This window comes from Ceratotherium simum, chromosome 13 (assembly GCF_057802395.1).
Source record: "Ceratotherium simum simum isolate JZ-2026a chromosome 13, ASM5780239v1, whole genome shotgun sequence".
Lineage (NCBI taxonomy): Eukaryota > Metazoa > Chordata > Mammalia > Perissodactyla > Rhinocerotidae > Ceratotherium > Ceratotherium simum.
In genome coordinates, this window is record NC_141912.1 from 53,370,723 (window position 1) to 53,395,805 (window position 25,083).

The 25,083-nt window shown below is 38.5% G+C and overlaps 1 protein-coding gene across 1 annotated transcript in view; it reads left to right on the plus strand.

The window, feature by feature from the left end:
• The window catches only part of MLIP (muscular LMNA interacting protein), a 204,529-nt gene that overhangs the window by 96,836 nt on the left and 82,610 nt on the right, over window positions 1-25,083 (plus strand). The window contains exons 2-3 of the mRNA XM_087438727.1: window positions 15,273-15,428; window positions 18,472-18,864. Of these exons, the coding sequence (XP_087294853.1) occupies window positions 15,273-15,428; window positions 18,472-18,864 (549 nt within the window). The remainder of the gene's footprint in view (window positions 1-15,272; window positions 15,429-18,471; window positions 18,865-25,083) is intronic.

Genomic DNA, 25,083 nt, shown 5'->3' on the forward strand with positions numbered 1-25,083 from the left:
TGAGTTCAAATCCAATTGCATCATGTGCTGGTTAAGCAAGTAATTGAATCTTCCTGAGTCTCATTTTTCATACTTGTTCAATGGACTTAATAATTCCCTTCCTGGCTTGCTGTGAGAAACACAAGAGATGATGTATATTAAGTATCAAGAGCAGCATCACGTAAAACTCATTCAATGGTATTTATATGTATTATACGTAGGATAAAATCTGTTCTCAGGATGAGTGGGTGAAGTGTTTGAGGTAGCCAGGGTGACAGACCACAGCTGCCAAGAGTGGGAGGAGTGATCTAGACCAGAGATGCTTTTCCCATTTTTCTGCATGCGCCCTGGCCCCTAACACACCCTATTGATGCTGATTCCTTCCATACACTCCTAAAATAGTCATGGCTTTGGCATTCAGTGTGGGTTGCTATTTTTTTATGTGCTCTATCTTCAAAGTGACAAAATTAAACAATGATTAAATCATTCTTATTTCTCTGTAGACCCTGACACTGTATGTTCCTTGAAGACAGAAATCTTTCTTGCCCTTTCTGAGTCTTCCACACAACTATCATGAATGCACACAAATGGACATGTATGGACCACCATTATGTGATAGGCACTATACTGGCTGCTGGGGGTACAGCAGGGAATAAAATAGAAATTTCCTATTGTTCTGGTGTTTGTGTTCTAATTGGGGAGCCAGATAGTAAAGAATCACTATATAATCATATAATTTTAATAGCAGCCAATGCTGTGAAGAGGTACAAGGTGCTGACAGTGTACAACAGGAGGTTGTATCTAACCCAGGAAGTCAGGTAAGGAGTCTTTAGGCGGTCATTTTATGAAGTATACTGTATGTCACAAATGTGTTACCCTCATGATGCAAATTAAAGTGATGCGCCATGAAACCTCTGAGTTTGTTAGGACTCAGCATGGTGAAGAGGAACTGCCTAGGGAGAGGTTGTTGGAGAGCATTCCAAGCAGAGTAAGTAGCATGTCAGTCATTCATCTTGATCCATTTTTTAAAAAGATATTACAATAAGCCCCTCATATCATCCCAACCCCCAACCAATACCCAATTTCTATTTATGAGAAGGGAGAAATAACTGTTACTGAACACGTGTATTGCCAAACTTCCTCTATAGCATATTATATCATGCCATTTTAACCTCGTAACAGTATTGAAATATTATTATTTCAATTATTTCTCAATATTGCAAGTAAGTAGGCTGACTATGTCTTGGTTTGCCTAAAATAGTCCCATTTTATGCCTGTTGTCCTAAAGTAATTACTAACAATGCTCTCCCTTTCACACTTGAGAGTGTCCCAGTTTGTGTGATAAATTCTATGGTCATAAATAAAAGAAGCTCAGAGAGGTCAAGAATCTGCCTTGGGTCACAGAGCTAGTAAGTGGCAGAGGGTGGGGGATACCTCACCAGTGCTCTCTGACCTAAAGCCCATGATCTCTCTACTATTTTGCAAACACCACTAATTAGTAACTCATTAGTTCTACTCTTATATTGTTCTCTATTTTATTCTTCCAATCAAGGTTAGGTAGCCCAAGACAAAATGACAAAAACTGGCTTTCTGACATCTGCCTTCAGTTATCCTGTAAGAGTAATATATTTCTATAGAATATAAATGAAAAGAAATGAGGGACTAAGATAAAATATAAAATATGTATGGTAAGCAGTAGTTCTTTTCTTGATATGCATGTCTTTACACTTAGCTTACTCTTTATGTGGCTCAAGTATGAGGAAACTAATTTAAAATGCGATTGCTTCTAAAAGTCAAGATGTGACTCTAATGACAAAACATTGGTTTTCCTTCTTTTCTATGACAAGATATCCTGCGGGCTGGGGTGGTTCATGACTGGCTCTGGTGAGCTTCTTAAAGTAATCAGTTAAAACCTTTTATGTTTGAGCTATCTTAATAACACTTTCCAAACAGTTTTCATCATCATCTAAACTGAGTAACGTAGATAAAATTTTTATCTGTAGAATACGGTGAAAGCTTTTTGAGGGCATTCTTCATATGTGTATATATCTGGAAGATAAAATAGGATGCTATTGCTTCCCCTTTTATTTTAAATAAGAAATACATATAAATCATTATTATACCAACAATCACACTGGAAATAAATATTACTTTGTCATGTTCTTTTGTGAAATTATGATGTAAACTGTAAAGATGCTAGTGTCACTCTATCCATTTACAAATAAGATTTTATGAGCTGTATTCTGTGTCAGAAAACTGTATCTCTTATGACGTAGATAGAAGTGATTCACTATGGTTTCTCTGAGCATTTCTATTAAATAATATGCTTTATTGCCAACTGTTTGCCCCACACTTTACTAGTACCTCTTTGGATATGTTTCGAGACCTTCTAGTCAATTCATCATCCATTTATTCAACTCATATTCCTGTGCTGCTGACTATGTTCTTCATGAACCATTGGCACGAAAGGTTTTCTAGTTGGTAGACCTGGAATCTATCCCTCCTGGAATCTATAGCTCTTCTTCCTTTCTTTCTAACTCAGAGCACATCTGCTGATCCATCTATCTTACTGTGCTCTCCTCCCAGCCTAGATCATGAATAGCATTTTATTTAGTAACTCTGTGGAAACTCTTTCTTTGGAAACAAAGAATGTATGTTCTTTTCATACAGTCATCAGATATCACAGCAGAAAGACGTCTCTGTGGACTGGCCAGTTCGGCAGTTCACACTGTGTGTGGCATAATAGTGTGCAATAGGCAAGCAAGGGGTTCTGTGGGCAAATAAATGTGCGAAACTGTGGGCTAAACCAAGCTGGAAAGGCCTCTTGACTGTGAGACTCCTTCAAAAGGAGAATATAGAATATGCGAATTCCTAAATTTATTTGACCACAAAACCCCTTTATCACTATTCATCTTGCAAGGCTGGTATTCTAAAGAAGGCACATAGGGCAACACTGATCTAGAATCTTATTTTAAAAACAAATTGTCTCTGAGAACTTAAGTGACTTACCCAAGATTTCACAGCTATTTGCTGGAAAATCTGAGATCAGAACCTATTTCATTTGCTCCTGACTTAGACCTATCGGACATGCCGTGGCTTTGAGCATCCTGCTGTCTCTTGCTACAGGTGTTTGTAGGTAAGAGTCATGGGGAGGGACTCGACTGCAATTACTCTCATCTTGCTACTTCTGTTAGCCCCTATGTCTTTGGTTCTTAGTAAGGACCTGTGAACCTCAATAATAACTGTTCCAGTGGAACTGAGAAACCTGAGGAGATCCGGCTGATTCTGTTTTCTTCTGGCCAGTCAATTCACAGTTTACCAAAATTGGTATCCTTTTCATTAGAAGAAAAGAAGTGTAAGAAATGTCCACAAATAAAGAGAGCACTATCAGTCAGGAAGTTCATCACACAAATATTTATTGAGTGCTTATATGTGCCATGTACTATTCTAGCTGCTAGGAAAACAGCAGTGATTAAAACAAAATCCTTGCCCTCATGGAGTTTAAAATCCAATGATGAAATTAGATAATAACCAAGCATTAGAGGTTAGTAAGTGCTCTGGAGAAAAATAACATGGGCTGGGGGGATAGAAAGTTCTGGCAAGATGCTAGAATTGGCATTGCAATTTTATGTAGGGTGGAAAGGAATGTTTTACAGTTCAAGTGACATTTGAGCAGACATGAGGAGGTGAAGGGACAGTAATAGTCTTGGGAAAAACAGTCCAAAGAGTGGGATTAGCATGCTCTAGGAGTGCACGAAAGTTATTGTGGCTGGAGCTGAGGAGCAAGGGGGAGAGTGGTAGGGATCAGATCATGAAGCGGAAGCAGGAAGACTAGTTAGGAGGAAGTGATTCAGAAAGGAGATGAGGTAGGTTCTGCTCCTAGGGTATTAGAAGTAGAAGTAGTGAGGTATATTAATTTTCTGAGTTTATTTTGAAGGGAGAGCCAAGATATACTGGCATATTGATAGGGGTTATGAGAAACTAAGAATATCAGTATATTGACCAATGCTGATATATTGATGGGGAAGTATGGAAAACCAAGACAAATCAATATAAGCCCATCATTTTTGGCTTAAGCAATGAGAAATAGGTACAACCATATGCTGAGGTAGGCAAAAATTGGGGGTGGGCATGGGAAACAGTTTCAGGAGAAAGACAAATAATTTTGTTTCAGATGTATTAAGTTTCAGATGTCCATGAGATACCCAAGTGAAGACGTTAGTTGGATATACGAGTGTATTATCCAGGGAAGCCGTCCAGGCTGGGGAAATACATTTGGAACTCACTGGCTCATAAATGCTATTTAAAGGTATGCAACTGGATGAGATATTCCAAGAAGTGACTCCCAGGCTACGTCAAAGCTTAAGGGTCAAATGGCACCAAGCAGACAGAGGAGTGTCCAGGGGCTAGGAAGAGGACCAAGAGAAAATGGTGTGCCAGAAGCCAAGTTAAGAAAGTGATTCAACAAGGGGAGAGTGACCACCAGCCACTTCTTCCTGATGGATAAATGTTTATTATCATTGTCTCTGTTCCTTTTTCAAATTCTACCATGTATAAGGCTTATTCATTTCTTCTGAATATCTAATTATGTCAAACAGTGTCACTTACGTGCTAGATTGTCTTCAATACTTTGAAGCTTCTGGTTTACTTGAATTAAGGAGGGCTGCTAGTGTCCATTTAACTAGAAAGATATACCCCAAAGAGAAGAGAAGCTACAGCAGTAATAACAGGAGTAGAAGCAATCCAGATGAAGTCAATACAGATGCCCAATATGGATGAGGCCAAACTTAGGCTGTGATGGAAACTCACACATTTTTGATGAGAGATCATAATTCACTTTAAATATCGTACACTCAATTCTGAGTCTGTGAATTGGGATAGTCCTGATTGGGATCCCTGGAATCGCCTATTACCCTGGAGACAGGGATCTAAACTCCTAGTGATTTCTGTCTTCAGAGGAAAAGCACTACCCAGGGCTAAAACAGAATGAGCAGTGTCCCAGTGTCGGTCACCGGAAACGGGAACTAAGAGTGCAGATGCTAAGACTGAAATCCCCCTGGGAATGGCCTGAGACCACTTCCCCACACTATTTAGGCTCAGCACATCACCTTCAGTCTCCTCTAACTTCAGTCACCACCGGTGTAACTTGTGAGGGTGTCTCCATGAGACTATAACCCGTGTTGAGACTAGGGTCCAAGTCTTCTTTATCTTGATGTCTCCCAGAGCTTAGAATAGTGCCTGGCACTCAACAGGTGTTTATTAAGATAAATAAATAAGATTTCTAGTACTTTCTTTTATCAAGCACAGGGCGTAAGAACAGACAAATAGATGTCTGAACAGCCTTGGCAGCTGGATCTGTTTAATCATTTACATGTTTCTTGGCAAACTTTTGTGGACTAATCTATTTTTTTCTCAAATTTGTTTGCCAGGTCAGGAAAAGAGGCTATTTGTTCTGCATTATTTATTTTAAAACAATATCTTAACAGTCTTTTGGGTGGAAGGCATTGCAGTAATATCTGCTTAGTAAGAAGGGTGAAGGGAGCCCTATTTCAGCCATCAGTAATGCCAGATTTTAAAGAGAATTTTGGATTGCATTTGTCTGTTTCAAGCTTTGACAAACTTTATTTTCTTTTGGAAAAAGATTATTCAATGGAGCAGTTTGTGTTCCTTAGTGGGAGAGAGATCATTAAACGTTTGTGTTTATAAAATGCTTCAGGGTCTTGAGCAGACCCTAAATGACTTTCTTATCTATAGGAAAAGGGGTTGTCTTTGGAGGATAGACTCTCTCCTCCTCCCCACCCCCCATCCTGTGTAAGTAACTTACTTGCTCCTCATCATCCAAGACTGGGCCTGTTTTTTTAACCAGATGCCATCATTTTCTATTCAAATGGGGATGGTTTCTATAGAAATTGTCCTAAATATGTGTGCTCGTTGAGGCTATTTGTAGTTACTAACCAGATGGCTGAAGCATGCTGTTGTAAACCATGGCCATTATGTGTTCATTTTAAAGTAAAAATTATGACTTCTATCAATATAAGAAATAGTCTATGATACCAATAATTATTAATTGATAAAACAAGGGAAAGAAAATGATTAGAGAAAAGTTGCCAATAAGACACAGAGCAAAATAATGGAGTAATTTATTTGGTTCTAATGTTGTAAAATGATTCAAGGAAGAATTCAAGTAGGGGAAAAAGTGGGGATGATGCATTTCCTCTCCCAAATTTGATTGTGCCAACATGCGTACATATTGCTTTATGTTTGGAGGAGGGAATGAGAGAAAGAAAAGATCAGAGGGAGAAGACCGAATGAAATACAGGAGAAGAGCTTCATACTTGTTTCAATCCAGTTAGAATAAACTGATTGAACCATTGACAAAGGACTGGCCTGTCGTTACCCCTGGGGGAGCCACACACTGGAACTTGGAGATGAGTGTGGTCTCTAGGATTCATTAATGCTACCCTTTGATGTTTGGGTTCCTCTAATGAGTAAAATTAAAACACTTGAATTCAAGATCTTTCATGATCTAGACTTACCTGCATTTCTAGTTTTATTTTCTTTTATCCTCATTTATGTTATTTACCAAAATGAATAACATCAGTACTAACAGGAGTAACATATATTATTTGCCTGGCACTGAGCTAACGCTTTACCTGCTGAATTTAATTGTAATTCTCACGAGAACCCTGTGAAATAAGTACTCTTCTTATCTGTATTTCACAGGTGAGAGGACTGAGTCTTGGTGACTTCCCCTGGGTCCTGCAGCCAGTGAATGGTCTGACCCCAGGCTCCCATCCTTCATGACCACACCTGCTGCTCACTGCCTTTCTGATAGGTGCCTTCACCCAAGCTTTGCTTTCTGCTCGAAATAAGTGCTATTCTGTGCCACCTTCCTAGGTCCCCATTCCCCCATCCTTCTAAGCACAGCCCAAATCCCACTCTCTTCTTGAATTATTCCAGGTGGCTATGATCACATCTCCCTTCAAACTTTTGAAGTCTTTGCTGCTCAAAGTGTCACAGACTAGCCACAGGGCATCAACTGGGAGCTCGTTGGAAATGCAGAACCTAAGGCCCCATCCCAGATCTCCTCAGCCAGAAACTGCATTTGAACAAGATCTCCTGGTGGTTTATGTATAAAGTGTGAGAACTACAGTATGGGAATTTTCCTTTTTCTTTTTTTTCTTTGCTTTGTATCCTATTATTTGCATACTTGTTTTATATTCTCTATTGGACTATAAGCTCTTTGAGGGCAGGAGGGTATTATGTTCTCTTTTGAGGATCCATAAATATACGTAGCATAGAAGAAGGCACGTAATTTGTTTAGTGATATAACACGGCACTGATATTCAAAAATTTAGATCATTTTCTAGGTCAAAAAGTACTGTGTTGGGCCAGCCCTGGTGGCCTAGTGGTTAAGTTTGGCATGCTCTGCTTCGGCCTGGGTTCAGTTCCCTGACGCGGACCTACAGTGGCCATACTGTGGCGGCGGCTCACATAAAACAAGAGGAAGATTGGCAGCAGATGTTAACTCAAGGTGACTTTTCCTCAGCAAAAAAAAAAAAAAAAAAAGTACTGTGTTATTTGGAATAGTTTTTCCCAGTGTGTTAATAAAATCACTTTTGACAATTATTTTACTTGTAATGTTTCTACAAATTCAGGCTTCGATAACATTGAAAATGTTAAGAGGTATAATCAAGGTCTCTAAAATAAAACCTTCATTCCTTCCCATAGCCTTTGGTCTATAACCAGCCCTTGGAACACAACATTTTTCATTGCCAAAGCACAAATATAGATATTACCGATTTGGAGAAAAATCAATACTTAGAAAATAGAAATACTGAAAGCCGAAGACTCCAATCCATTTCGTGTGTGAAGTTTTGAGGTTTGTTTGTCTGCTGTCAGGACACTCACTGTTGTCCAGGAACCTGGGGATGGAATGTTGTTTTGACAAATATTTGATTCCAAGCTTTGTTTTGGAACTAATTTGGTTCATAGCAAAACTTCAGTTACTGCAGATGATCCTGTATCGATGCTTGCTATTTATATGCCAAGGACCGATAATTATGGATTTTTTGAAACAATCACTTTGTTTTCTACTTCTGTATTTAGACACAGCATTTCCATGTATGTGTACCTCTAAATGTTCTCGGTGAGTGTGACCAACCTATCACTCACATGGGCAGATGCTCCGGACCTTCTATCAGCTTTTCGTTGCTGCACAATCTGGCTTCTCTCTTCCTTTTGCAGAATATATAATTGGAATACATGCATGAAAAGAAAAGAGGACAAACACGTACAAGTGGCAATTTTTTTTTACTTCTACTGGCTTTATTTCAGCAGTCAATATGACCTTTCATGAAGTTCCAAATCTAAAAATTGTCTAAGCATAAATCTACTCTCTGGAACTGACAATATTCTTCAATTCAGAGATGATGCCACTTCACCTCTTTTTAGAATTCTTTTTTGCTGTGTGAGTGTGTGTTGTTTTAGTACGAGGCTCCCTTCCCACCTCAGTCATTGGTTTGCTCACTCCCTTATGTGATGAATCAATGCTTCCAGAACAGGGGCTTCCGAGGGACTGCGAGAACAATTACTTCCAAATGAACTCGTGCATCTTAGCAGGGAGCGTTCAGACCACACCCCAGGTAAAAGGAAGTCTTTCCTTAATGCTTTCAAAAACTTTTAAAGGCTGTGCACTGTGGTGTTTGCTGCAAGAAGGTTTGCGGGAGAGCCGCCCGGGTATAGATAAATTTGACTGCATATCAAAATGAAATGTTATCTACAGTTAATGGAAAAGGAGAGCTGATAAAGGCAAAACTGCTTAATGGGCAACCAAAGAAAAACCTCAGGACTGCCCTTGGCATGGTGTCAATGCTAAGATACCCTGGGATATCTCTTCTCTATAGGAGGCTAGTGGCCATCTGTGAGTGTGGGTGTCAGCATCAGAAGGAAGAGAACTTTTAGGGAAATAGAAGAAAGGAAGGCATTGCAGCCCGACGCTGAACAAAGGAGCTGTTAGCCTGCATGGCATGGGGAAAACAATTTCTGAAATTATTATTTGGCTGTCCGATGAGAAGGTGACAGCCTCAGGGATTTCAAGCACTTGAAACCGTGTTTAGGAAAAAATTTTAATCCTTTCAGCTGTAATTTCTATTGTTAAAATAGTTTCCCAAGGATAGAAACTAAGATGCGTTTTTAAACAGCATTGACAACTGAAAGTGTTAATTGGCATTTAAGAAGTGCAGTGGTATTAACATGCATCTGTGTCTGCTCTGTGTGCAACATGATTTTTCATCACCACAGCGATTCATTTCTGGGCTCCACTGGAACTTGGCCACAGTATGCAGTAAACAGCAAATATATTTTTTCTCTTTCCTGAACAAGGGATTCAGCAGTCTACCACTAACACGTGGCTCTTCATCTAAATGTTGCATAGCATAGCTAGTGTAATTTCAAATCCTTTTCCAAGTGAAATTCTGTGCCAAAAAAATTCTGTACATCCTTGATAAGATAAGAGGATGCTAGGGAAAGGCTATGAAAAGAGCCCCATGCTAACATTGTCCCTGCAGCTTAAAAGCGAATACCAAACCATTGCCCTTTTTGTGGTTCTTCTTCTGAAGATATGTATGTGGACAGGAATTTATCCCTGATCTTGCTCTCCAACAGCAACCTAGGAAGATGAATAGGTCTTTAGCCCTGTTAGATTTTTCATTTTTATGTTATTCTTGAATATCATCATGTATTGGTTCAACTAAAATGAAAAATTGTTCTCCTACACTGGTGAAGAAATTTTATGTAGGATTTGGATATTTCTGTAGGAACATATAACAGTAAAGTAGAAGGAAATAATTTTACTTGTTTTCAGTTGCTTTCATTGTCAACAAGTGGTTATGTTTAGAAATTCCTTTCAGGGCATCGTTATAAAAGCACACCTTATTCAGAAGCATCAGTTTTCATTCATACTTCCTTTCCATTTTATTCACTAAAATTATAGCTATTAACCTTTAAAAAGCCTATAGTTTATGATATAGCAATAGTGGAGATCTATTTGTATTTTAGAGTTCTTAAGTTGGCATTGAATTATACAAACTACAAATTTTTTGGAGAAATAAATTTTTGTCATTTTATATGCTTTAGATGGCAAAGCTACTTACTGTTAATAATGGTTATATGTATTTCATAACCACAGGTTGCTTATACTGAATGCTTTCATACATGAGTATTTAAATTTCATTTGGATAGAACCTAAGATAGACTTGTTGTCATCATGCAGGGAGATGAGGGCAGGCCTACAGAACGTGGGGGCAAGGTCACAATTTCACCTCTTCTTGGACTCCTAAAGGACTATCTTTATTTCCTATTCAAATGAAATTTTACAATGAATTATCTGAACTACCCTCAATGATTTTGTTGCTAAACCACTCTCCATCCATCATGATATTGATGAGATTAGTCATGCATAGCATCCGTCCTAGAAAATAATCTATCTAGAAACTGTTATCTTGTGTATTGCTGATAAGACTAGTGGGCTTCCCAAATCTGACAAGGGATCTAATGTTCCTTCCTACAAAGAATAGCGTTGATTTATTATTTTCTGATGATAATCTGCAACCTGGGAATTGTGACATGACTGCAATGAGGGAACAATGACAAATATCTTTAAAGGCAGAAAAGAATATTGAAAAATGAAAGTTGAACCAGCCCTTACAGCCTAGCAGTTTAAGTTCTGCGTGCTCCGCTGCGGTGGCCTGGATTTGGTTCCTGGGTGTGGAACCACACCACTCGGCTGTCAGTAGCCATACTGTGGTGGTAGCTCACATAGAACTAGAAGGACTTACAACTAGAATGTACAACCAGGTACTGGGACTTTGGGGAGATAAAAAAAAAAATAAAGAGAATGATTGGCAACAGATGTTAGTGCAGGGCAAATCTTTCCCAGCAAAAAAAAAAAAGGAAAAAAAATAGAAAGTTTGCTCAGAACAGTTTGTCTGTGTATTTTATATCCCTTAAGGAATATGCATTGTTTCTAGATGGCATAGATGTTTTAGCTTTTTAGTTACCAGAAAGCCATACCCTATAATAAGCAGTCCAGAGTTAGTTCATTAGGCCTGTGACTTGGGTGAAAGCTCCTCCAAGAATATCCAGTTCCCTTTGATTTCATGCTCACAAAGAAAATATCTGCTTAATAATCTAGTGTCCCAGGTAGGCTGTTCCCAGTTCCCTCTGACCCCAGGCTCACATCGTGCCACCATGCTATCAGTCTCTTCTCCAGTCCAGTCTTGCCGTCAGTGTGGCTTTGTTTTTCATAAGGACAGCCTTGTAGACATTCTTGTCTCATAGTTCCTTGACTTTCACAATCTCAGTGCCCTTCCTGTTTTTTTAATCTCAGATACTCAGTCTCAAGGCCAAAGCCTAGACTTTATAATTATCTAGAATTACCGCACTTCTAAATCTTAAACTCTCATATACCACACATGATGACACCAAGCCTTTCTCCCAAACACTCACCGTGCTGTCAAATCCGTTTTCTGAGCCACAGAGACCTTGAAACTGAGGCCCCTCTTCTTCTCCTGTACCAACTGAACGCCATGGTTGATCATTTGCTCTATTCTCATCACTACCCTCAATTTCCTTACACTCACAACATCCTTTTGCCAAAACCACTTCCGAACATCAATTCTAGAAATGCTCACAATTTACTTTCTCTGTTCCTGTAATAGGCAGTTGAGCATCCCTGTAGATTATATCAAATAGCCAAGCAAATTGCTTCACTACAAATTCACGGATTCACCTGTGGACTGGACCCTCAATATAGTCTGTCAATCCTTTTATTTGCTTATGGTCAGGCCTCTTTCCTATTGCTCTCGATGTTCCAGACTTTTCTACTTTTCTTAAAATTCCATCTCACCTTTACCAGTTCTTCCTCAGCTTCTGGGTCACTTAATGTTAGAGTCTGGAGGGTTCAACGTTGGACCATTTTTTTGTGCTTACTCCCTTGGTGATCTCATCTAGTCTGCTGGTTTTGAATACCATGTTACCATGTATAGGTTAACAATCCTACTAATTTTATCTCCAGTGCAGACTTGCCTCTAAACTTGACTCCCGTACCCACCTTTCCACTTGGGTGTGTATTTGGCATATCAAATTTGATCTTTATTTTCAAACCAGCTTCATCTGTTGTTTTCGCCATTTCAATGAATAATATCTCATTTCTTGCAGTTATTCAGGTCAAAAATTTTGTACTCATCTTGACTCATGTCTCTCTCTTATATCCCACATCTAATTTTTCAGCAAATTATAGATTTTTCCTTTAAATTATACCCAGAATCTTAATACTTCTTATCATTATTACTGCAGCAACCCAAGTTTGACCTACCATTTTCTCTCCCACACATTATTGCAATAGCCTTATAGCCAGTCTTCATAGCACTTATCACTACTGGAAATACTATATATTTTACATACTTATTTTGTTTACTGTCTCCCTCCACTAGAATGTAGACTCCATTAGGGTAGAGAGATTTTTGTTTACTGTTATATCACCAACCCCTAGAAAAGGGCCTAGCATTTAGTAAACATTTAATAAGACCTTGTTGAATAAATGAAAGTAAGTAGAAGGCAAAATATTCAAGGGAAGGTTGATTTTAGTAGGAGCATAGTGGCAGGACTGAAGGCCACCTAAAAGGACAAATACATAGGTAGCAGGGTAGATGTGATGCCGGCCTTGGAAGTTCTCTTCTGATTGCTTCAATTATCTCAGTGAAATGGGAAACAAAGTCATCAGCTCAGAGTGAGACTGGGGAAGAATTTGTTGGGGATTGGAAAGAGAGGAAAAGATATTAGTTTTCTAGGCGACTGAGAGAGTGAAAGGGCTATGGAACTATAGATTATTAAATTATTAGATTTAGTGAGGACTGTGATTTATTCAAATGGGGATAACGATGTGAGAGAGGGCAAGGCACTTGAGGGGTATGAGTGGGAGTAATTGTGGTCAACTCAAAAAGAAGTATGGGAAAACATAGTGTTGGAAGATCAATAGATTTTCGTTCTGGTGGGGTCTGAGAAATGTTGGAGTTGGAGTACTAGAGAAAGTAGTCTGGAAAGAAAAGAAGTGGTGGTCAGAGAATGAAAAAATGGAAACTCTGGAGGGGTTGTGGCTATTGGTCTAGGCTAAGGATGTGAGAGGCAAGGAAGAGGAGAGGTCAAGGCAACACAACATTAGAAAAATTACCAATGGGATATAATATTGGGTATTATCAAGAGCATAGTGTTAGAGAGAGTAGAATTGAGCCAGGAACCAAATTTGCAAAGAAAGAAGGGTTTGATTTGGCTGTGGGCAGATCACTGTGGCAGGAGAGGTAGTAAGTGGTATAGACTAATGACATAACATTCAAAGCTGGAAGTTTCTAGGTAAAAGGAAAGAAGAATGGTCTAGAAGCAGTAAAGAGGAATGAAGAGGACACCTATCCTACTTTCAGGCCCAATGTGAGAGAAAACAGCCACCACTGAGAGAGCTGCTTGGAAAGCGGAGTCCTTCAGAGGGAACCACAGTTTACTTACAGCTAGAATATTTGGAGAAGAAGTTAAGGATATGGAGGATTTTGTGATGGCTGACTGAATTCCAGAAAGTGTACAGTGAAAAGTTTTCAAGAGTTGGAGCAGGTACAAGATGAGAAGAAAACTAGGGGTGTGCATAGCATACAGGCCTTGAGGGATGACTCAGAGACCTGGACTTCTCACAGCACTGACACAATTGGGACTAAAGGGCATGCTGAGATAAGGCCCGAGGGGTCCAAGGCATAAAAGGTGGCACAGCTTGATGAGAGAGGAGAGCAGAGGTCTTGGCAGGGCACATCAGCTTAAAGAGAGAGAAGAAGGGTGTCTTGCCAAGGCATATCAGTTTGAAGGGAGAAGAGAGTGGGGGTCTTATCATATTTCTTATAACAGAGATGTGGAGGTGACAGAGGGGCACTGCTACTGTGACTAGATAGGGTTGATTTTATCATGAACATTGATTATATCAAAGTGATTCCCCTCACCTTCCTGCTTCCCCCACTCTACCACGTGCACGCACTATTCTTTATCTTAGTTCATTTCCTCTGGACTCAAAGGAGGCCATGTTCCTTCTCTTGTCCCCTCAACATACTCTGCCTGCTTCCTCCAGGACCTTGCTCGCATTCCTTCTCTACCGGTCCCCCAGACTACACACATGTTCAAGTCTATCCCGTCAGAGACCAACAAAGACACCCCTTTGATTCTACTTCCCTCTCTCCTCACTTATCCTCCCAGCTTCTTGAAAGAGAAATCTACAGCACCATCTTCTCTTTCTCTCTTTCCATTTTGTCCTCAGTCTATTGCCCTTGGCTTTCTGTCCTTGTCTCTAGGCTTGTGTTTTTTAAAGCCAGAATTACCTATCTAAAATTCTAATGTGACTGTCATTTCCCAATCCACAGTGCTTAAATGCTTCTCTATGGTCAACAGGATAAAATCCAAGGTCATCCATACCCACTGCTGCTGCTTTCCACGCTCTCACTTAGCTGGTTTTCTCAGCCTGGGATATCGTTACCTTCCTCTTCTCTGGGACTTAAATTCCAGGTGTTGCCTTTTAAGGAGCTTCCCAGGTTGGGTAGGCAGCTCCCCTCATCACTTTTCCCTTAGTCTTCTGTGCATACCTTTTCTGCTTGTGAGTGGTCTCTTGACTGTTTCCTGTTCACTCTTGTATCCCCAGCTCCTGAGTGCCTGCCGCACAGCAAATACTTGAATGAATGAAGAATGAATGAAAGAGAAAGTATATCCTCAAGAGCAGGCATTGGTATTCTGATAGCCAGGAAAGCATACTTTCAATTTTAAATCCATATTTTAGCATTCTCATTAATGATTAATGTTGGAAGTTTCTTGCATTATGAGTCAGATCAAACCTGCTAACCCAGGGTTAAATGGATGCAAGTCGATTTCGAAACAGACCAGATGCTGTGTTTGTGATGACCCCACTGAAGTAGAGATGCCCTGTAATAGTTCAGTGGATCAACTAGCCAACCTGCTGTTTTATTGCCATCCCCTGCAACAGGATCTTCCCGGGGTTGTATTGCTTTCTCTGATAAATGGTATCATAAAAAAAGGATCTAATACTCTATGACTATTTTTATAGCTATTTTCTTTGGCAACCATACACATGATTACAGGACAACAGGCAATTCATCAAAATAAATGGGATAAATATCATGGTATAGAGAAAATAAAGTCAAGATAAACCTTTGACAGGCTGAAAGTCTAATTTATTACGTGTCTCATAGGTCTCTTCTGGTGATTCTGAAGCCAAACCTCTGATCTTCACATTTGTCCCCACTGTCAGAAGACTACCAACCCACTCTCAGTTGGCTGACACCTCTAAATTCCTTGTTAAAATTCCTGAGGAACCAAGTGATAAGAATCCAGAAACTGTAAATAGGGTAGGATTATTTTTATTCTTTTTTTTATATTAAGCAATTAACTTTACATTATCCATAATCATGATTTGGAAATTTGTATGAATGTTTATGTCTTCTGCTTAAAGTCAGGTGACTGTGACATCTAAGGTTGACTAAAAATATAATTATGTAATAGGAACTTAAATGTCATCAAATCCCAGGTTCTCTCTAATACATTATTCTCAACCCTGTTGAGTTGACCTCCTATTGTTTGGTATTCACACGATACATGCTGCCTCCTGGCACCACCTCTTCTCCCAAATGTATCCTAAAATAATAAAAACAAAATTAAGAAAAGTTGTAATTTATCTTGAAAGAAAATCCAAGATAAAATAGTGAGGTGTTATTGTTTTAAACGTAATAAATTAGCAACATTAAAAAAAATGTAATACCCAATGTTGCGGCAGTTGTGAAGATATTGGCATACTCACACTTTGCTGCTAGTTTTGTGAATTTGTACAGTTTTGGTGGAAAATCCTTATCCACAGTCATAAAATTGTTCATAACCCTTCAACAAGCCAACTCTTGGAAATGTATCTCAAGGAAATAGTACAAAAGAAGAAAAATGTTATGTAGGAAAATAATTAGGGAAAAATAAAAACAGTCTAATATCTAACAATCAGAGAAAAGTTAAGAATATGATAATATATCACCTTGACAAAGTTATAATTATAATAATTATGTAATTCCATGGAAAATGTTAACCTTATAATAAGTGATAAAATAGGTTATAAAATTGTGTTTATACTCTGATTATAGCTATCTAAAATGAGACCAAGACTGGAAATGAAATTAAAACAAACAAAAAACCTAAAAATTACTTGTGTTAGAATAATGACATTTTGGGTAAAAAATTTTTCTCATTCAAATGTATTTTTTTTTTAAATTTTTATTTATTTATTTTTCCCCCAAAGCCCCAGTAGATAGTTGTATGTCATAGCTGCACATCCTTCTAGTTGCTGTATGTGGGATGTGGCCTCAGCATGGCCAGAGAAGCGGTGCATCGGTGCGCGCCCGGGATCTGAACCCGGGCCGCCAGTAGCGGAGCGCGCGCACTTAACCGCTAAGCCACGGGTCCGGCCCCTCAAATGTATTTTAATACTGTCTTATTAACAACAAAATGTAACTGAGGGAACTTTGTGGTATTCTTGAGCCAACTGGAAGAGAATAAAATAATCATTCACTTTGTCTAAATGAAAACATCTTATCTACTAAGTAGTAATATATCTGTGATCCTAGGATTTTCAAAGCTGCTATCTTATTTCAGACTATTGGGGCCAAATTATTTCAGAGAACTCCTGAATACTGCCTAAGGCACTTCTGGGAAGTTCCTCCCTAACGGTACTTAACTACATATAATATATTCATGGAATCCTTTGTTATTAGGTGCTATGAGTCTGTGAGACTGGAGATATGTGAATCAGTCTTGGTTGCAATCTTCCAAAACTTCCTAAGATGATGATATTCATCTGCTGATTGCAATGATATATACACAACTACATCTTTAAATGAATAAAGATTTTTATTCCTACTTTTTAAACAGTTCAATATTATAATAGAACATGGTAAATAATGCCTCATTCATTTATATATTTAACAACTATTTACTGAACACACTATTTGCTTGGTGCTGTGGATTCTGAGTAAATTGTCAACTCATATAACTTTGTTCATTGGGAAGGTAGACAATGAAAAAAGTTAGAAGTATATAATAAAATCTCAGGTAGTGATAAATGCTGTAAAAAAATACATCAAAGTAAAGGAAAAGAGAATGACGGACTGTGGGGGAAGGCAGTTATTTTAGATCATTAATAATGTTTTCAAAAACTAATTATTTTTAGTTTTTGCTAGGTTTTTAGTTATTCTGTTACTTTCCATAATAAACAATCTGTCTTTGAATCCTTCTATTTTTAATTTAAACTTTTTTCTAATTTGGACTTTTGCTACTGTGTTGTGTTGTAATTTAATATGTGAAATGACTATTGTGAGAGAAATCCTAATCAGAGGCAATTTTTGCTTTACTTTGACTATGTCATCATCAGCTGAATAATGGGGAATGGGTGTATAAAATCAACTCTACAGTTTAGTTATATATAATAAATGGTTTGACTTCTATCTTCACGCACAATACATACACACACATTAGCACATATTTAATTGACCATCATAGTTAAAATGTAGTTTATTTTAGTATATTCAGTGTCTTCTTTAACTTTCTATTTTGAAGTAATTTTAGACTTGAAGAAAAGCTGCAAAGAAAGAAAAATAATAACCACAGTATAGTTATCAAAGCCAAGAAAATTAATGTTGGGTCTTTTAAACATAATCTTAGTGTACATTGCTGCTATCATTTTAGAAAAAGATGTTTTGTAGCTTGATACAGCTATTTTACTCCTGGTCTTGTAAACCTTCTATGTATTCATAGAAAATTGGATGGGAAAAGATTTAGAATTACAAATCCAAAATAAAATAGCAGTGAAAAATACTTTGTACTAAAAATATCTACTTTTTTTTGGTGTCTTATTCATGAGTTCTTCCCAATTAGCTTAGATTGTTTTGTCTGAATATCCATGCATTTTGTTCCAGTTTTATTTTTCCTTCAGACTTTTAGAGAGATTTATGTTATTTTAGAACCTTTTGATGAGATTTCCTTTCTCCTTTGGCTTACACAGGATATACAGGTTTTGCTTGACCATTAACTAAACCCTTGACTAATCCCCATTTGTTTCATGCATTGCTGTCCCCCTCTCTTTTTAAAAAATCATATCATGATTTATTTGAAAGCAGTGTTATTGATTCTGAGCCCTAAATTGTTTGGGCTTGCACCAGGACAAACAGGCGGGCTAGTAAAAGTAAACCATTAACTTCAACTTAATCTTTCCTAAGCCAACCTGATTTTTAAATCTATTTTTAAAAACTCTTATCCTTGGAGATTATAAGCAGGTTAAGCTTTTAAGTGTATATGCAAAAAAGAAACATTTGTCAAACCAACGTCAATGCTTATATGTCTCTACATTTATTGCAGTCTAATTCCAATGAGTATTTGACCTTGAATGCTGGGATCCAACAGGAGAGAGACCAAGGGACACTGACGTATCCTTCAGAGGTCAGTGGAAAGATTTCACAAGGAAAGGAATTCAAAGCAAACGAACCACAAGGAATGCAGCAAAGTGACCTCTTCAAAGCTGAATATGTCTTTATTGTGGACTCTGAAGGGGAAGAGGAAGCTGCAAGCAGAAAAAGTGAACAAGGCCCCCCAGGGGGGATGGGCACCACAGCTACTCGGCCCAAGTCTCTGGCAATCTCCTCCAGTCTGCTCTCTGAGGTGGTGCGTCCCAAAACTCGGGGGACCGACCTCCAGGCCCCATCGCATCCTGAAATGCCTCATGGGATGGCCCCTCAGCAAAAGCATGGGCAGGTAGGTTTTTCTTCTTTTCATAAGAAAAAAAAGTTGTTTACATACTTCTTGTCCTGGGCTGTCTGCAAAGGCCTTCCTGTCCAAGGCATACAAAACTCTCAAAGAAAAATGTATTAAAAAACCAAAATTCCAAGATCATAAATCATCACAGTGTAAATATAGATCATAAATTCATAAGACAAAAAGGATTATACAATTATACTGTGAATTCACTGAAGAGAAAATGTAAAATATTTAGCTAGAGTGGATTTGGGGGAATATTGCCTCTTCCTTTTGATCAATTCTTGAAGGTTGACATCGGGAGTCTCTTAGGAGAAAGTGCTTGGTGAGTTGGTGCATCAAATAGCACATTTCAAACACGAGAAAGATCCAGTGGAAGACATCAATTGAATAGTAAACTACTAAAAAACTAGTAAAGGGACACACTAGGAATAAGTGTGTAAGGAAAATAATTCTTTCCAGTGTATCTTGAGGAAAATATCTATTGTGGTCCTGGAAGCCACCATGGTGGCGCAGGCCTCAGTGAAATGTGGAGAAGATCCCATCCCAAAACTAGGCAGCAAGATTCAATCGTTCCTCTAAGGTGGAGAGCCTATGGTGCAGTAGGAGAAGACCCATATCTGTGATGTCAAGAATGAAAGGGGGTCCATAGGGAGGGGTTTTGAAGGAAAACAATAGGAGGATTTTGCCACTGGCTGGCTATTTGTTGTAATGAAACTATATAATGACTTTGACAAGGTGTAGGTAGAATGTCAGGAATGCAGAGGCTGCCTTTGGGAGTAGATAGCCGACGTGGAGCTCTCCTTGACAATGAACTTGAGTTAGTACCAAGATGTCTTGTTTAGGATCTGCTAGACCAGGCTTTTGCAAGCATCCCAAAGTAATTGGGAGAACATTTTTATCGGTGAGTTGGCCTTTTGGTGCTACTAGAACCTACGTAAAACTGTCGAGTAGGCATCTTATTATTGTTTTTTTTTTGGTGCCACCCCATCTTTATCTCTGCAGCCTTCACTGATTTTCTGGTGCTGTATTTATATCACCTTCAAGCATCCAGTATCCTCACGATGCCTTTTGGTGATAGAAGACTCTCACTAGGGCACCCCCACCCACATCTACTGGACTAAAACATTTGTTTCTTCTTGCAGTTTATTCTCAGCTAGTTACTGGAAATATTCTAATCATATAATTAAACATAGTCTCAATAAGTGGTGATAGGCTTAAACATTTCTTTCTTGTCTCAGGACAGATGACGGAATAACCAAGTGGAGATGTAGGGGTTTCCATAGTCAGTGTAGGAGGATGATACCAAATATAAATAAACAAAGAAAAATATTCTTAATGAAGTGATTTTTGGATTTTTGATTTACTCCTTTCCCCAATTGATAGATTTCTTCCCCTGACTTGGTCATTTATTTTGTTTTCACATGACCAAATATATAGAGGTCAAACTAGAGACCAAACACACACTTTGGAATTTTTTTCCAAAATAGGTTGGTTAGGAATAGCTTATAGTTCCTGTTATCAAAGCTCTGAATGAAAAGGCAAGGCTCAACCTAATTCATCAGTAGTGGCTGAAAATTATGATTGCCACTAATGGAGGAATACTGAATCCTGAAATGTTTGGGAAAAGCCCTTGTTCCTTTTTCCAACAACATTAATTTTTCAATCAGAAATGCAGTTAATTAAGTGAATTTCTGGTCTACCTGGTAAAAACAAATCTATGTAGAAAATTGTCTGTAGATTAGCACTATCAGTTAGTCAGCAATAATTTATTAAACTATTCATAAAAAATGTCTTTAGTTCTTAGTCTGGCTTTAACCTTTCCAAAACCCAGCCTAGATGTCATTTTCTATCCACTTCTTGTACCTCCTTCTTCAGCTCTCCTGAACTTTCACGAGAGTACACATTTCATACCTATCCATCCTCAGCCCTTGATTCCTCTCTGTGTAATCTTCTTCCCCAGATCCATCTCCAGTTTGACCCAGGCTACTTGATACTCTAAGCTCAGCTCAAGTAGCAGCTCTTCCTAGAGACATTCCTTTTGAAGAGAAGTTACTTTTTCTCCTCTCTCTTTGTCATTTTCTGTATAGTTTTGTAGCCTTTTTAGAAAATCTCCAATATAACTCCTTTTCATCAGGTTATGATAGTTGATTTTATCTTTATTCCTCACTAGACTGAGAACAACTTGAAGTCAAGGTCTGTCTCTTGTTCATTTCTGTATCCTTAGCACTTAGTGCAGTCTTGCACGTAGGTGAGGTTCAATAAAATGTGTGAAAAAAACAAATATTTAAAAGTTCACATCATCGAAGTCCTTGCTCAGATATTGACTCCTTCATGAAGTTTGCTTTGGTTTCTTCAGTGAAAGCAAGCTCTCCCTCAGTATAATTCTGATAGTTTTTTCTGTATATCTTTTATAACAATTATCCTATTCCAGCATGTATTATAACTATTTAGGTTCATGCCTTATCTCTCCTAGCAGACTATAAAGTGTTTAAGGCTAAAGTCCATGTTAAATCCATCGTTATTGAACATTTTGTTTCTTACAGTGGTTACTATATCATCTTAACATAATCAATATAAATACTGGATTGAGTGTATTTATGCTCCAAATACTGTTGTTGAAGTGGCATGTTTAAGTAAAAGCACGTTATGTTAAAAAAAATCACTAAAGAATTTTGAATTTTAAAATGTAAGTCAAAAGTAAAAATGCTACATAATGTGAGCAGTTGAATCAAAATCTTCTCAAATAAAGTTCAGAAAAAAAGAGTAATATTTTTGAATGTTAATGTCTTGAATTTTGATGTAAAAGTCTAAGAATTGTCTTACCTAGGGATAGTATCAGAGTTAAAAGAGAGGTGAATAAAAGCATACAAACACAGAGTCTGAAACATAGAGTCTGAAAGACCAATGATAAAGCCTGGAGTTGAGGCAGTGACAGTGGGAATAAAGAAAGGACCCATGAGGTAGAATTAATTAGATTTGTTCATTGACAATACATGTGAAAAATCAGAGATGAATGAAATTTATAGCCAAGGAAATAGGATGAATGTTGGTATCATTAACTGAGGGAAGAATAAGGTCTTGGGAAGGGATAGGAAGAGGTGGGACATCGATGTTGAATTTGAGATGCGTTGGTGGTAGAACATGATGATATCTAGAAAGGAGCTGGAAGTATGAATCTGGAACACAGGAGAAAGATGAGAGACTGGAAATATTTGCTATATAAATGGAAGTGATGAGAGTGGAGATATGTATTCATGGAAAGAATGTAGAACAAGGAGACATAAGATACAAGCCAGGAAATGGCAAAATCTAAAGGGCCTGTGAAAGAAGAGAAACCAATGAAAAAGACTGAGAGGGGACCAAAGAAGTTGGAGAGAGGGGCTGCATGCAACGAAAGCTAAAAGGACTTTCAACAAAAGGAATAGTCTATAAACAAGGTCAAATAAATAAAATATATAGTATTTTCTTTTTATGTATGTATGTATATATTTATTTAAGGTAGCTCAGTAGTGTATTCTTTACAGAACTCAAATGAATCTGGTCTCAATTATATCCATTTAGAAATACAAAATAACCTATGAAAGAACTTTCTGGAGGCATGACATGTTTCAAGTACTGACCCAGAGTTATCAAATATGAAACACAATAGTTCTCATACTTTTATGCTGAGAGGCCTCCTGGAGAACGCAGCTTTCTTTTACAACATTGTCCTTTTTTATTTTCTAGCTGCCTTTCCAGATTTTTTTACTGTACACTAGCAAATAATTCTGCGAAGTGGGACAGCCAGGTTAACAGATGCTGTTGCTTGATTGGGGAAGAAGGGCAAGTTGGGAGATTCAAGAGGCCCAGATCAAAGCTGGGGAAGGAGCATAAGGCTTTTTGCTGTTAGAGCTGGAAATGAAGCACTAGGAGCCCCTGAAGGGAAGTGTGTCCCCTGTAAGGAAGGAAGGAAAACCTCTCTCCTCAGTAGGTATTAGTAGGATCAGAAGATGTGTAGGGATGAGGTCAAAAGTTTGGGGTCTGACCTTGCCACTGTCTCAATTTGGAATATGGGAGCCCTTCCACTCTCACAGGCTGGCCCCTAGAGCCTCAGCCCCTGTTACCTACTTGGGGCCACACCTCCTCTGCGCTCTCCCCTACTCTGAGAGAGGTGGATGAGGTTGTCTAGCATCTGACCAGTTCTGTTCCAGAAGAGCTGCCTGGCACCTTCTATTAAAATACTAATATTATATAATATTATTTATTAAAATAATATAACATATAATATAAATATTATAAATATGAGGAAAATTAAAATATAAAGCAAAGTCAAATAAAGTAGGACCCTCAAAGCCCATTGAATCTGGAAATTAGGAGGTCATTTGGTGACCTTAATGGGAACAGAGTGAGTGGGGTAATAGGGGCAGAAATCAAGTGGAGAAGTGGATCAGTGGTGAGGAGAGGGAGGTCATGCATTGGTGGGATGGTAGGCGAAAACAAAAATGAGACAGGCAACTTACTGGCCATGCTCCTATGGGAAGTTACTTGAAATCTTAAACCTTAGTTTCCTCATTTGTAAAATGGGCAATGATATCAACCTTCCTTATGAAGATTCAATGAAAGAACATATATATATATATATATATGTAAAGTGCCCAGAACAATGCCTGACCACGATAGGTTCTCAAGAAATGACTGACTGTATTTGAGAAGTTTGAGATGACGGTACGTTTTGGGGCACAGGGTAAGGAATATGTGAGGAGGGAGAGGTTTTATACATTGGTTCAAACATAGCTTGGATATAAGACTGAGGAAGGGACTTGAAAAATAAGATCAGAAGAACTGATAGGGGTCAAATAAAGAAGGTTCTTACATAAAATTCTGGGAAATTTGGACATTGGCACACATATTAAGAATCTAAATTTTATGGATCCATGGATAAGAGATTACAACAAATTATTTGGACAGGGCATTAGACACAGAAACCTTCCTTACACTCCCAGGCCTCAGTTTGATAATGAAATACCCTATTAATACCAGCACATTGTATTACAAGAGTCTTTTATGTCTCTCTTACCCCAGTAGATCCGTGAGCCCTGTAACGACAAAAAATCTTGTCACTTTCTGGTCCCCATCACCTAACACAATGCCTGGGACACTGTAGCTGCTTAGAAAGTGTGTGATGAATGAATGAATGAATCCTTTTCACAGGATTCTGTGATATAAATGATCCTCCTTTTCACATGTCCCTGTGATATAAATAGGGAATAGACATTATTATAGGAACTCACTTAATGAGCCTCCACAGCTGAGAGAAATCAATAACAGAGTATGGAAGAGAGCCTAGGACTCCTGCCTCATAGGTTAGCTGTTGCTCCATATTTTGCTTATTAAAACAAATCATCCATAGCTTTTGGACTTAGAGATTTAGAGATTAAAGTCTTTGAAAAAACTGAGAGGTTAAACTTCCATGTTAGATTCTGCTAACTGCTGAGAGGACTAGCTTGGAATGCCACCAATTGTTCCTGAAAAATGACATGTTTATATTAAGATGCCAGGAAGTAGTTTGTACATGACCATCAGGTGGACGACTTTGTAACTGTATGCAAAGCAGAGCTATGTGGGGCCTGACAGCAAAGAAAACAAAAAGGGAGTCTGCCTTGCAGAAGGAGGTGAGAGGTGATCTGAGTAGTAAGTCAGATTCTGGGTGGACCCTCTTGATGATATAGCTGCCTTGAGGCAGTTGTGATGATTAAAAATTTAGAGGCCCTCATTCTTTTAATTGATATACATCTCCATGACCAAGTGATTTCATTTTTTTTAACCACCTTCCTCTAGTCATCTTCCCATTGCCTTCTCCTCATTTCTCTTCTTGCTTAGGGTGTGTATATGACTCCCTCCTCTTAGCCTACTTTGTCTCCTTCCATGATGAGACTGGACACACAGGAGGATTTTTCTGACTCAGTGGGAGGCCCCAAGCTGAGCTCTGATGGTGGCAGAATCCCTGTGATCCTAATTAGTGGCTTGTTGTTTCCCCTGGGTGAGATCAATTGTACCATAAGCCCAAGGGGCAGAGGAAGTGCATTTAGGGAAAATCAAGTTGCCTTGACAATTCCAGCAGAAAGATGATGGAGCCTTTAAAAGGAGGGTCTCCAAGGGCCGGCTCTGTGGCTTGGCGGTTAAGTGCGCGCGCTCTGATGCTGGCGGCCCGGGTTCGGATCCCGGGCGTGCCCCGAG